This window comes from Orbicella faveolata, unplaced genomic scaffold (genome assembly GCF_042242905.1).
Source record: "Orbicella faveolata isolate gen_17 unplaced genomic scaffold, um_ofav_v1 contig_35, whole genome shotgun sequence".
Lineage (NCBI taxonomy): Eukaryota > Metazoa > Cnidaria > Anthozoa > Scleractinia > Merulinidae > Orbicella > Orbicella faveolata.
The window spans coordinates 2,462,322-2,477,154 of record NW_028301564.1 but is presented as its reverse complement, the minus strand read 5'-3'; the positions used below and the strand labels follow the sequence as shown (position 1 = coordinate 2,477,154).

General features: G+C 38.5%; 1 protein-coding gene across 1 annotated transcript; it reads left to right on the top strand.

Moving 5' to 3' along the window:
* Positions 1–669: 669 nt before the first annotated feature.
* On the top strand, positions 670–11,070 carry LOC110048476 (tolloid-like protein 2). Its single transcript, XM_089272491.1, has 6 exons — positions 670–857; positions 4,562–4,594; positions 5,660–6,028; positions 6,427–6,807; positions 7,367–7,888; positions 9,244–11,070. The coding sequence occupies exons 1-6, from the start codon at positions 827–829 to the stop codon at positions 9,318–9,320; spliced, it is 1,413 nt and encodes a 470-aa protein (XP_089128617.1). The 5' UTR covers positions 670–826; the 3' UTR covers positions 9,321–11,070.
* Positions 11,071–14,833: the final 3,763 nt, after the last annotated feature.

The window sequence follows — 14,833 nt, the reverse complement described above, 5'->3', positions numbered from 1 at the left end:
TCAGCAGTTGTTTATCTAAAGTATAATTATTAGAAATGGTTGTTAGAGGCTGTACAGGATTATCATAAGCGGACGTAAGTATACTAGCAGCTAAGAACATCAAATAGTACTTATTTGGAGTATTATTTTGAACGTTAGTCCATTTTAGGGTAGTCCATTTGGGTAGTCCATGGACTGGGGGTCAGTGTTTTATCCATCACCGCTGATCGGGTCATGATGTGGCTTGCTTGCCAAAATGTTCACAACGTTCGATCTGTTAGAAGTCAGTGGTTCAGGTCGTATTAAAGGTGATCGGGGGAAGAATTTTAGGAAATCGTCTGAACGTCATTCGAAAATTTTTATGATTTCTTGGGATATTAATTTAATGTTCTTTTGAAAACGACCTATTAGCAGAGTTACTTTTGGTTACGAGGCGTTATCGCCGGGCGCCTAGCTTTTTCTCCAGTTTTCGTCGTCGCCGATTTTTCTCCCCGTCTTCTCGACTTTTCTTCGCCCCCACTAACTGCCCTTCGGCCTTCTCTGGCTATTTCACCCGTCCGCTTGTCCTAGAGTCCAAGCCAGCGTCAAGTTCTTACATCCTTAGTTGACGGGGGCGGCAGCTCAGCTGACAATGCATTCAGCTTGTGAGGGCTGGGTGACCACTACCGAGGGCTCCTGTGAGTCACTTCTATTTTTATCCTTTCGTCAGAATACATTATATTGATCGCTTCTTGTTTAAAGTAAATTGCGGAGCCAGCTGTTCGGCTCCTCGCAGAAAATAATTCCGAGGTTTCAAGTGCGTTACGATCTGATTCGAATACAGTGTGTTGCACAGCAAGATTGCAAAATGGCTGTCGTTTGGGTATTGCAGTTGTTACGTGAGTATACGAGAACTTCTTATAATTATTAAGCTTATATCATATTTTCAAGCAGGACTTTAAGCACGTTATAGTTGTGGTTTAAAGAATATGGATGGGATTACCGATTTCTTAAATCTGTTTTAAAAGGCAAGTAGTTGCATGTAAGCTTCGATCTGTGACTTTTGTCCAATTTTCATTTTCCTGTCGAAGCTCGAGTTGTTTAATATTTTAGAAATGCTTTCAAATCGAAGTTGGACTCGAAGGCGGTATTAGGTATTACTTCATGTATATTTTTGACATCTATTCAACTTGATTCATTACATACACTTTCTTTTAACCGTAAGATCTGAGTAGATGGAACTTAGCTAGCGCTAGCTACCAAAATTGTAATTTGAAATAACTGTGATAGCTGGGTTGTTATGGTCAATAGACCGACATCGTTTGACGTATTTCTTGATGTCATCGTTTACGACAGTGCAATGCAGTAATGTTTCACAAACAGTCTGACATAAAGATTAAAAGTTGAACCAGCTGCAAGTCACATTTCTTTTTTCTCATCTAGTGTAATCCAGCGTAAATACAATTCAGCTACTAAGGCAGCTTTTCAACTAACCGTGTTGTTACTCTTTTTGTTTACATAACAAAACAATAACAAGAAGATCTGTTAGATCTTGAAACCGCGCTTTTAAAATTTAACTGTTTTCTTAGCACTACAGTCGCAACGCAGTACACATTCGAAAGTAATCCTTGATGATTCATTGATTACTGTAGACATCACATCACTTGATCAACACAAACTGTACTATTGCACCATCAGTCGTAGCCGTTGTGACATCTCCGATGACGTAATAGTCTTAATCTGGAAGTTTCTTCGGGATATGTATGGGCATGAAGATACGAACACTATTACAAACCGCTTTCTTTCTTTAAAGTCACGAGTAAATTTAATTGTTTTTTTCCCTTGAGTTAAGGGTTAGCAAAGAAGTCACACGAGTCACATAATTCAAGAATTGCATTATCTACGGCTATCTTTAGTACGGTAGTTATTTCCCTATCAATGACGTAATCTTTGCACGTTCTGACACGTCCTTTGCTTGGCTTGCAAATATTTAATTTTCTTTCCGATCTATGAACTCGCTGCAATGAAACAGTCAAAGGATTTACTTCATTTGCCTAAAACCGCAAGAAATACTCACAAAATTACAAATAAATTAATGACCGTCGCTTCTGCCGAAATAAACTTGCAAAGTAAACACGATCTTATTTGTCACGTAGCGAAAGTGAAAGCTGCAACGTCAGCGCATTCCATGGCTGACGTAATACCTTTTTTCAGCGTATTTATTATTCCCTTTAAATCCAACGCTTTGATAAAGCGAAAAGAAAATATATTTTACCCACAAAAAAGAAAACAATATCCGTAAAATTGTCCGTGTGTTTATGTTTTAACAGCTTCTGGCAGAAAAACATCACACGTTGCGTGACTGAAAGTTTGGCCGAGCGGAGGTCTGCGTCTGGTCACCGACAAAAAAAATATAAAAAAAAATAATAAACCACGGGTAAACCTAGAACCGCGCTCGGCCCATGGCCGCGAGGTTAACAAGAAAATCTGTTAGATCTTATAACTGCGCTTTTAAAATTTAACTGTTCGCTTAGCACTACCGTCGGAATGCAGTGGACATTCCAACGCAGTCATTGATGATTCTTTTCTTACTGTAGACATCACATCACTTGATCAACACAAACTGTATTATTGCACCATCAGTGGTAGCCGTTGACAAATCTCCGATGACGTAATGGTCTTAATCTAGAACTTTCTTCGGGATATGTATGGGCATGAACGATATGAACAACACAATAATAACACTATTAACAACAGCTTTCTTTCTTAAAAGTCATGATTAAATTTAATTGGTGTTTTCCACAAGTAAAGGGCTAACAAAGTAGTCACACAATTCATATAAAAAAAAACCCTATCCTGACCGATGTATCGATTTTGGTCATTCCAGTGACCACAGATTGAAAACGTGACAGAAAATTGGCATTACTTTCGATTCTAACCAAATTTGTCATATCCCCCCCTCGGGAGAATTTTGTTAAGTTAGCTAATTTAGTATGCAAGCCACCATAATGGCAGTCGCCCTCGGCGAAATGTTTATTTGCTCAAAATTGGGGCAAAATCTTTCGGAGATGGAAATCAGGACATTTGTAAGGATACAGAAAGTAATTTGGGACCAGTTGCTGGCTTCTAAGGCTGAATTTATCCAGGAGTAAGCTGTATTTTTGTTTTCGTGCCAAAAGCCATGCGATGAAGTATTATCGGCTTGTTCTGCTGTCTTGTTCTGTTTTTTCTCTTGGTCTTTTTTGTAGTCTGCCGAGGCCAGTCTTTCATCTAAATCAGTTGAAAAAAGTTCGAAAAAGATGTTCCCATTCACGTTTAAGCTCTCAGGCGATAATTCTGGAGTTTTTTGGCCAAAACGTCGGCTTTGTTATGTTCGTGTTTTTCGGTTGCTATGGGCGACCGTGGCTTCCTTTGTTAAGTCAAGTCTGAGTAGTGAGGTCACAAAAAAATTCCAATTACCGGTAACTCTGGTTTTGTTCAATTTCACTGAAATTTTAACACGATAAAGCTGGATTGTTAAGGAATAGATTTACCACCTGCCGATGTGTGGTAGCTATTAACACTTAAGTGATATATCGCTTTGAAATCAGGGTTTTGAAGAGATTTTTTTGCAACGTGTGGGTTCAGCGTGATTTTGTAACCGGAGGTTTTTGTTGACCCCTAAGGAAAAAATATCCAAAAAAGGTCATTTCATCGATGATTCAAACGAATATAAATACGTATACGTTCCGAGCGAAATTTCTGCTGAAAAAATATAATTTTTGACGAGCGCTAGGTTTTTAATTTTTTTCCCGCGAAAGTCAGTATCGGAGATGAGATTTATTAATGTTCCAACAGCTTTTGGCGAGTAAACATCACAGGTTGCGTGACTCAAAATTTGGCCGAGTGGAAGCTTGGGTCTGGTCGCCTACAAATCGAAAAAAAAAAAAAAAAACCACGGGTAAACCATGAACCGTGCTCGGCCCATGGCCGCGCAGTTAATTAACCTTTTTAATATGTCAGCTTATAACACCACAATGGAAGCAGCTGTGCTTTTTCCTATTTATTTATTGATATCTTTCCCTGGAATATTCCTTTGGGGGTTTTCAATTGAGTGTCAAAAGGGTTCTGTCTGTGTGTACAAATACACAAGAATGAGGCCTTCAAAGGGGGGTAGTGGTGTTGCCATGTCGCATCTTTTCATGTACAGATGTCACTGAACCAACAGAAGCAAATGTTGCTGTTGTTTTTCAGCATAAAGTCATATGTCACTGTTGCTACAAGGTTGACTTTCTTAGAGTTTATTCAATGGAAAAGCATACAAGTTCCTGACATTTACAGACTTAACAAGAGAATACAATTTCTAAATAGGCAAAAAAGTCCAAAAGGGACAATGTCGTTGTCTTTTCTAATGCTTCTCGTGTCACTGTCAAATTTTAGCACTGCACTCCATTCACTTGGCGCTGATTAGAAATTCCTGTGCCGCTGGTTTTTAGGGTTGTGTCGCTTGTCGCCTTTACCCGTTGGAAAGCTTCAAGAACTAAAACAAAAGGCCCAGTACATGTACACATAATTTACAACATTTCTGTTATAACATGAATTTTAATTTGTCTTTTCCTTGCAGTTGTTTTTCTAGTTGGTCGTGTTGCATCTACTTGTAAGTAGCTTTTTTACTATTTAAAACTGTGATGTTTATTCTACATGATTTGGCTAATTATCATCATTTAGTAAGCACACACTAAACCTTGCATCACTCTAGACGTTTATGTGCACACACAGAAAGAACATAGGTTTAGCATGGTGCAATATCACAGCAAAATGAGACAGTGGGATGACTGAAGTTTCTACATTAAAAAAATTTAACAGCAACATTAAGTTTTGCAGTTTTACTCACGATAGTTTAGTATTTATGCCATGGTTAATTGTGCAAGTTTACAAAAGATTTGACTGGACATAAACTAAGAAAAGAATATGAGACTTATTTTTACAGAAATTTTAATGGCGGGATGTGGGATAAAAAATACTTCAGAGTGAGCAGGATTTGCTCATTTTGACAGGCGGTATGAAGAATAGTTTTAAACTGATTGGAATGTAGGTTCAAAAATAGAAAATCACACTTTATGGACAATATGTAGAGAACTGCAACTCTAACAAGGCAGGATCAGAAGGATGAAAAACAGAATTCCAATAAGACCAATATGTGGAGGTCGAACTGCAAATCAAGCATCCCAGTGTTTACAGTCCAATTAGAACGCACAACCATACAAATTGTCAATTTCTGATGGCATATTCTTTTCAGTAAGATAGTTTGGTTGTACGTTTACCCTTTTGTTCATTTCACAGTGTGGTTTCACTCAAGATTGTGTTGTTTTTACCTCTGAAAACTGATGCAAGATCTGTCAAACATTTGTCAGGTACAGATCTAGGATAAACGGTGGCCAGTTTCTGAAACAATCATCGCTGAAGGTGCAAGCTTCTAGAAGGGTCCGGGGTCATGCTCCATAGGAAATTTTTTAACTCCCTTAAGTCCCATTTACTGCGTTTGTAAGTCATTCTGAAAAATCTGACCGATTTCCGTAAAACGGTGGAAACCAGTATGTCCACGCCTGTTCATAGTCGCTATGTGGCAAGAAATTGATCTTATTACTAATACTTATAAGAAGTTTTTATTCCAGCAGTAGGTCTAATAGTCCTCAGTCTTTTTTGTGTATTTTGTTTGTAGCATGTGGAGAAGCCCTCACTGGATCTAGTGGATTCCTTACCAGTGAAAGTTTTCCGAGTACTTTTCCTCGAAACTCGGAATGTGCCTGGAATATCACAGTTCCTGTTGGGCAAATTATCAGACTAACTTTCCTCAACTTCTCATTGGAACCAAATCAGAATACTGACTGTACAAACACTCTTGGAGGGGGCCGTTTGTTTATTACTAATGTTGCATCAGATGATGGCGAATCACAATTCAAGCTTTGTGGTCAAAACATTCCTAATCCAGTGTACTCTGTCGGAAATTTTGTCCAAGTGAGCTTGCTGTCACTCAACGTTGAACTCGCGGGGTTTAATTTGACTTATGAGGCAATCTCTCCTCAGGATGGTAAGTATACACATAAATGCTGGCATTTTGTGTGAGACCTCATTCTCATTCCCAGAGGCCACGCTCCATTAAGTCAGCACCAAGAATCGCAACCTGTGGGAAGGTCCAATTTTCTGAGCATGCGCAGAGTAATCATTTCATATTCTCAGCCAATCAGATTTCACAGACTTGACTCTGAGCATGCGCAGAGTGATGGGAAGGCCATGATTTGTGGACTTCTGGTGTTGGACTAGGCCAGAGGTTGTGATTCTTGGTGCTGACCAAAAGAAACGCTACCCTTGGGGATGAGAATGATGAGACCTCAAGATAAAAAACTTTCACCCAATATTAAATTCATTCGTCATTCATGCAACAAATGAATCAGTTCAGATTGCATAATTGGAGTTTGTTCTTCTCAGTGTGTCCCACACTGGCCCAGCTGAGTGAAATATCCGGCGTCATCACCAGTCCTTTCTACCCCAGAAGATACCCAAACAACCAGGACTGCACCTGGCAAATCACAGCCAACAATGGAAGCCACATCAAACTAGAAATTTCAGACACCATGGACATCTTTGAGTGTGGTATTGAAAGATGTGTGTGTGACTATCTGGAAATCCAAAATGGTTACTCCAGTGATGGAGCTGCAAGTGGGAAAAAGTGTGGTAAACCCAATAAAATGTTAACATATTACTCAACTCTTGACACCTTGAAGCTTCATTTCTTCTCGGATGGTGCTAATGAGATGCAAAGTGTGGGATTTAAAGCAACTTATACTCAGTTGAACTTCACGCCACCTGGTAAGTGTTCCTTTCTGGGGAGGGGTGGGGACAGCCCAGTTGGAGTTTGGTAAGTGGTGTCGTCTTTTCAGGTAAAGATACATATAAATTGCAGTTTTAAATTGTGTGAGTTTTGCATGATTTGTTCTTGTAGAATGGTGGTCTCCTCAGTTGACATTGAATAAGAGAGGCAGTAATAAATTAAGTGAAATTAAATTACTTGTCAAGTAAAGTTGCATTTGCATTATTAGGGCTGTGCTCTAGAAGTGCCCTGGTACCACAGGTGACTAACTTTTGCCTTCCGGCAACTGGAAAAACTTACTTTTTTCATGTAAGCTTAAGTGCTGGGTACCCGTGTTTTAATGGTTAGGAGCCTTTGGGCTCCTTGTAATTTTTCTTAGACCACAGCCTTGATTATATAAAAGTGTTATTTGTTTACTAAAATATTGGTCTCCCTGTGGAATTAAATCACACTAAGCAACCATAGTCAGTACTTGCTTTAAAGAGCCGTAGAAAGTATTCATTAGTCGTTTAATTTTTGGCTTTTCTTGATTCTCTACATTTGTGTTTAATTTTCCAGTTTGTCCAAATCAAGCAGTTCCTCTCGCTGGTAACGGAAAATTGAGCAGCCCAAACTACCCCATAGATAATTATCTTCCTTCCAAGTTTTGCACCTGGAGTATTTCTGTTTCAGCTGGTAAACGTGTGAAGTTTGCATTCACTGATTTCGCCCTTGGTTCATGTTCGCTTGAATGCAGTTCAGACACCTGTACTTATGTGGAAGTTTATGATGGACCTTCAGAAAGCTCTCCTTTGTTGGCACGTTTCTGTCATGGCTCTGCTGAGGAAGAGAAGGTTTCAAGTGGAAACCAGATGTTTGTAAAGTTCCATGCTGGCTTTTCACTTGGTCGGGGTTTTGAAGCACAGTATTCTGAGACCACTGATTCCCCTTCTCCAACTGTAGCCAACCTAACAACAACAGCACTAACAACAACAACACCAACGACAACATCACCAACGACAACACCACCAACGACAACACCACCAACGACAACACCACCAACGACATCAGCACCATCGACAATAGCCAAGATGCCAACCAGTAATTATCTTTACTTTCTGTTTTTATTTAAGTGCCTGTGTGTTTATGAAAACGAAGTTAAACTCGATTACTATCCTTTCATAGACAGATTCAGCTAATATGTTTACGTTGCCACCCAATTCAGACCACGTGATGATTTCTTAATTACTTTGGGAGGTTACTATTGTGCAATTTCTCAAAAGCAACTGATTGCATGGGAGTATGTACAAACAGAACAATTGAATGAATCAAATGAATCCTTGCATGATCTGAATTGGGTGGCAAAAAGGATGTAAACATGTTAGTAGGATCCGTCTATTGTGTTGTAACCCTCCACTGTTGAATACCCCTGGAACCTTGGTCAGAATAACTGCAGACTATTAAGATGGGAGAATACATTATTCATTTTTATTGTAAAATTCAGGATGTTAGTCTTTGGCTTATCAGCATGAAATAGAAGTCATGTTGTCAAGATAACCTGGGCTTCTGTCCTTCACCCACTTGATTAGCAAGTGAAGTGTTTTGAAGGAAATTTTGGAAGAAATCCAAATTTCAGACTGAAATACTGTAAGAGATCAAATAATTGTTTTTGTCCAGCACTCTGCACATGCTTGGAGTATTTTTTTCTAATTTTCTTTTATATGCAGTGTGGAGTTTTGAAGTATGCATTGTGAAACCAGAAAATGTGCTCTGAGTATACTTTGTACAGTTGGCATATGATTCACCCAGTCGTCCTTGCGGTAGAACAATAAGCACTTAATGACTGGCCCGAAGGGAAACAGTGAGTTTTGTTTCTCCGAGACCCTCAGTGTTCCCCAAGGCAAAACCAAGGGTAACATTGAGGTCGAGGGGAAACAAACCTCACTGTTTCTTGCAGGACCAGTCATTAAGTGTTTGGTTATACCTCCAAACTCAAAAATAGAAAAAAACTGCGAAGAAATCGTTTGCTTGAGGCCGGCTGGGTCACAAATTTGTTGTGGTTTCAAGATCAGGTGCAGGTCGAAAGTTCAAGTTGTTGTTTCCCTAGGGAGTTAGTGAGTTTTGTTTGCCCTGGGGAGTTAGTGAGTTTTGAGCCACGACACGTGACACGTTCTCCTCCAATCGGAAAACGTATTGGAGTTGGGAGGTATAACAAATTCCATTTATGTTGAACTCCAATACAAGAGTTGTTTTTCTTATATTCATCATAGTAATATACATGTACTCCAACATGAATGTGAGGTAATTTAGGGCAATTTTGTATTCCTGCCTAAAATTGCCTCACATTCAAGTTGAAATTTATCATAAATTATGCAAATAAGAAAAATTAACCAGGAAAAGGGCTTTTTCAGATATGCCCACTGGTTTGCTGACTACAGTTTGTGTTTTCTTTGCAGCAACCGGAGCCATGGTGTCTGCTACTGTGTTGTCTGTTTCCCTTCCAATCTTAGCTGCCACCATGTTTTGGCCCTGAAGAAATGTTAACTCGTAAGTGTCACAAGCATCTCTGCTGGATTTTAACAGATTAGCCAAATTTCATGGGTAAATGTCCTCAGTAAACTTGTTACTTTTTAAGAAAGCGACAAGAAACAATAGTTGTTAACCTGAACCTCATGAGAAGGCTTTCTCTCAACATGTCACTCCAAACATTAAATTCACATCAATTCTGCTCTAGTCTGACTTTCACGTGAGGTTTTGATGCATTTTAGCTGTAGTTTTTAGACTAGAATAGTTCAATTTAGATTAGTTAGAGAACATAATTTACAGAAATCATGATGGTCACTCATGTGAGTGGCTTGTTCCTTGTTTTGGAGGAAAAAGAGACTTGACAAGAAGATGTAAATATTTAATCGACTTAAAACATGAACTGCTCGCGGCAGTTTCTAGTAATTGTCTGTCTTTGAGCTAAAATCAAAGTTATCACTCTGACCAATCACAGCGATCAATGCGGTGAACCAATCAGAACTGGATGCAGAAACGAGTAGCCAATGCCAAGCGTGGGAAAACATGCAGCCGGTGTCAAGCGCGGGAAAACATGCAGCCGGGGTCGAGAACGGGAAAACATGCAGCCGATGTCAAACGCGGGAAAACATGCAACGGATGTCAAGTGCAGGAAAAAATGCAGCCAGTGCCGAACTGATTGACTAAAAACAACAGCATGTTAGCTCTGATTGGTTACAACACTTATTCGAAATTTTGAACCAATAACAAAAACAAGGAAAAAAGGGATACATAGCAGAAGGCAATAGTACAATGCTACATTTTTAGAACACAGTTCCTAAACTGCTAGAGTATAGTAAATTGGGAATCAAATATCTAATCTGCAGATCACGTCAAATCTTGATCAAGTAGATCAAATGGTCGATGTCTTTAACTCGTCTGTTCCAAGCTTTTAAAAAACCTATTTTATCTTTACTGGCATACATCAAGATAATATCCTGTAGTGGATGATTTTTGTTATTCTCATCACTTGTCTACTGTGGGGAGAAATTATATATCGATCACTGCTGTTAATTAAGAAGTTAAAGGCAAGCTATAAACCATGTAGTATAGTTACATTTACCCCCGAGGGCTTTTGTTAGGTGATTTGCGTTTCCGGGGGGACTGACATACAAAAGGGGACGGGGGTGCTTGTCGTACCTTTTAGGGGTTAAAAAAAGCAGTTTTGGGATCTCTGAGGACGTTCAGCCTCAAAAGGTCCACAGCGGGAGTTTTTACGGCTCCTTTAAAGGTATTAAGCCTAAAACGTGAGGTATTTGGCAATCAACTTTAGAGTAGAAGGTATTTGAAGCAATCGTTTTTATTGCAGTTAAAAAGTCTGAAAGTGTCAGTTTATGTGTGGTTTTAGAATTGGTACCTCTTAGGGGTGAAAACAATTTCAAGCCACGCCCACAAAATAGGATCTTGGCACCTCTTAGGGGTTCTTTTCAAAATGTCCGCCGAGCACCCCCGTCCTTTTTGTATAGGAGTACCCCCGGGGTGCATTATAGCAAAGTATTTCTTATCATTTAAAAGGCGCGAATTCATAGCGCGACCTTTTTCTGACGCAACAGTCTTTTTTTTTTCCCCACATTTTTATTTCCATGATTAAATACAAAGTACAGCGCTATTATTAAGTGTCAATAACATAATTACAAAACGTTGATAATAATATAATTATTTGAACTATATAGTATAAGAAATCATACTTTACTATCAATAAATAATTTCCATTTGGCCTGAAATTTCCTTTGCGTGTTGTTTTTTAAGGCTATGTACTTTTCAGTCTTATATTTCATATTAATCATTTCTTTAAAAACAGTAATATTTGGACTGAGACTTCGTTTACGACTCGTCCAGATATGCTATTTTGCAACAATTAAACAGTAATTTAGTAAGTCACTTACTTCATCTAATTTGCCTATCAAAACATCCTGCAAGGAAAATTCAACCTGTTTACCAGAAAGTGCAAACCAAAAATTTTTTAAATCTCTCCAAAACTGGTTAGAATGAAAACATTCATAAAATAAATGATTAACAGTTTCTGAGCTAACTCTACAAAATGTGCAAGAATCGTCTTGAACATAACCTATTTTGGCTAGACGAGAATTAGTGAAAGTGATATTATTTAAAATCTTGAATTGGAAGCTTCTGATAAACATTTCGGATGAGACAGTCTTCACTTTTATGAATGCTTTAGTAACAGCTGAATCTGCTAAACCAAAGTCTTCTTTCAGTTTAGCAAAGCCCCTTGAGACTCGTGCCTTACCCGAAACAAGCAATTCATAAAAGTGTTTATTTTTACATACAGTAGGATTAAATTTTTTCTCCCCACATTGAAATTCCAAACAGCTCTCTAGTTCACTTTCGGTCAGATCCAAATCCTTCAGGTGGGCAGGAACAGCAGAACGAATTCCTGACCAGACTAAAAAATTTGTATGCTTCAAACCTTTACTTTTAGCAGTATTATAAGATTCTATATTATTCTTGTTGAATTGCAAGTGGTTAATAAGGAGGATATCTGCTTTAACATAATTTGAATAATATATTGTTCTATTATCTATCTTAATATCTTTGTTGTTCCAAATTATATTGTAAGATGTAGATTGCTTTGTTGAAAAGGCAATTCTAAAGTCAGCCCACCATTGGAGAAGTTCTCTATAAAAAGTGGAATTAATTTTACAGTCTTTGACATCGTAATTACAACTAAATAGAAAAACCATGCCAAAATCCTCAAGCAAATAAGTAATATAAGCTATGGGGACGAGCCTTCTGAAAAAATTCTACCAAGCCAAGCTAATCTTGACGACTTAAGGGCCCATTAACCGATCTTTTTGAGCCGTTGCTAGGGAAAATTTAGTCTCATATAACCTCATCATTTTTAGTTCAGAGTTATTTCATGTGTTTTAACTTTTTCCTGATCAGTAACACTAGTGATGACGTCATCAGGCCACGCCCATGGTCATGTGACTAATACAGAAAAAATGCAAAGGCTCCCAGGCAAATTACTTTCCCAGGATTTTTTTCATTGATTTCGTATTTTAATTTAAATCCTCATTATACTATGCATCGATTTTGTTTAATTTCTAAAAGGTCAGATTTTGAGAGCATTTCAAAATATTGAAAAATTCGTAATTTTCTGAAAAAAGCATGATTTCGAAAAAGGAATGCATAGCTATGTTGCCAACGTTGGCTTTAATCGAAATTCGTCGAAAAAGGCTGAATTTAATGAAAAACCGCGTTTCCTTTAGCATTTAAAGAAACCGGAAGTGCGCCCGATGTCTATTGGAAGTTACCCTATCAGCGCGTGTGCAATTTACACTACCAGCGCACTTCCGTAAGATCGAACAAAGCCACACGGAGTTAGTTTTTCTCTTTCTATTGCTCTTGTTTTTCTGTCTTTCTCTTATTTTGTCTTTGCTTGTACTTTTTTTAGTTTGCAGTTTGCGAAACGCAAAGAAAAACGTCTAAATTGTGAGCGAAATTGCAAGTTTTTGAGTTGTTTTTATTTTCCGCACTCAGGCTGACGTAAGTGACCGGAAGTGAAATTTCACCTCCTTAGCAACGCGCGCGAGCGCGCGCATGAATCGGTTAATGGGCCCTTAACATACGTCTCAAGATCTATTAAGTTCAAGCCTCCGTATTTCAAGTCATTTACAGCTGCCAGTCTAGTCTGACGCGACAGTCTTACCAATGGCATAACCTTACCCTATATAGCCTGTGAACAGGTTCCCTTATATGTTTAGGGTGACGAACCAATCGGCTAAAGGACGCCAGCTGATTTTGGTCTGGGTGGGAAGGACTCGCTGGCTTCTTCTTCGTAGAGAGCTCGTCTCGCTGCACTCTCCGTTTTCGCCTTGTACTAGGGAAACTGTTTTTATGCTATTCCCATGGGATGGTCGTGAGAAAAACAATCTTACGATCTAAATCAGCCGTAAAACATTTTACCTGTCTGAAACAATACTTGATTTCGTTATACAATGAAGTTGATCTCTTGTTAGTAGATAGAAGGACAGTAAGTCATTAATTTTGAAAGGTGAACTCCCCATCCCCCCACACCCAAGGAGGAAGGTGTCGAACCGAAAAAAGGCAAAAAAATGCTATAAATCTGACAACAGTACCCTTTTTTGCTCGCGTTCGTCCTTCCTTTCAGAATCTTCGCGAGACCTCGTCCACCACAAAAAAGGTTTGACTATAGGTAATGATAGATTGATATCCACAGATCATCTAAAGGCTTGTCTTACTAATGATGTGTTGGGACAGTGATCTGCTACGTCACGGTTTTTAGAGAGGGGTGGGAGGGGCCCTGAATGGCCATCCTAACCCTGTATTGCATTGCACGGAACTATAGACAGCTATATCTCTGGGACCAATCAAGGTGTCACTTTGAAACTTGCAGAGAGATAACAAAACTTTATGACGTTATCAGTTTGCAATGGTTGTGATGCATGTCGCGCGTTACCATGGCAACGGTTGCTAGGGAGGTTAAAAATTGAGAATTTTCACAAATAATTGAACTTGAAATTGAAATTTGGGAAAATGACACGCTTTTGGGAGATTATTAGGTTGCGATGGTGGTGATACGTCTCAGGTGTTACCATGGCAATTGTTGCTACAGAAGGTAAATTGAGCAATATTAGCAGATAATAGCACATCAAGTTGAAAATTATAATTCAGTAAAAATAGCATATAACTAATACATCGTTGAATAAGCAAATATTTTATGACTCATTATGATGTAACCCTTCAACTTACAGAGACAGTAGAAAGAGATTTTAATCTATTTCTACTACAGTAACAGTATCCAAGACACACGAATGATTTTTTTAAAATCATTCATGTGTCTTGGATACTGTCACTAAATGACTTGCATTTTGTTTATTCGTTTAGTTTTTTTGTAAAATAAAAGAAATGCTTTTAAAGTGATGTTCCTACTCCCATACTCCATACTACATTCCAAAATATTGCTGGTTTTCAGTGTCACGCAATTCAAAATAGATCAAAATCAAAATCAAAACCGGTCAATAGATAAAGTCCAGAATCTGCGAAATGAAAGAAGGTAAATATGCAAAGACTCTCGCCAAAATTCTGGTCAAAGCAATTTTTCTTATGCGAGATATGCGGAGAAATTTTTTTTCCAAATTTATAGAGATTTGTATGGAGACGCCATGCTGGTGCCCATCCGTATGGGCACCAACATGGCGGCCGGAAACTAACAGAAACATCTGTCACTGAGTTTTGATACAAAAGCGTGAATTTATCCCTCGACGAACTATAAAACATTAAAATAATACTTTTTCTCAGACATGAACTGTTCAGGTAGCCAAGTTTCCCGAAATAAGTCACTTTTTTAACCATCATGACAGCTGTCTTGGCCGTCATGTAAATGCCGCGTCACGCAAAAGCTCAGAAATTCAACCGTAGTGTATCACAAAATCAAGAACCCATTCGGAGCGAAAATTTGTATGAATATTAGTTTTCAGCTGCTCTTATACATCATTTAAGAAA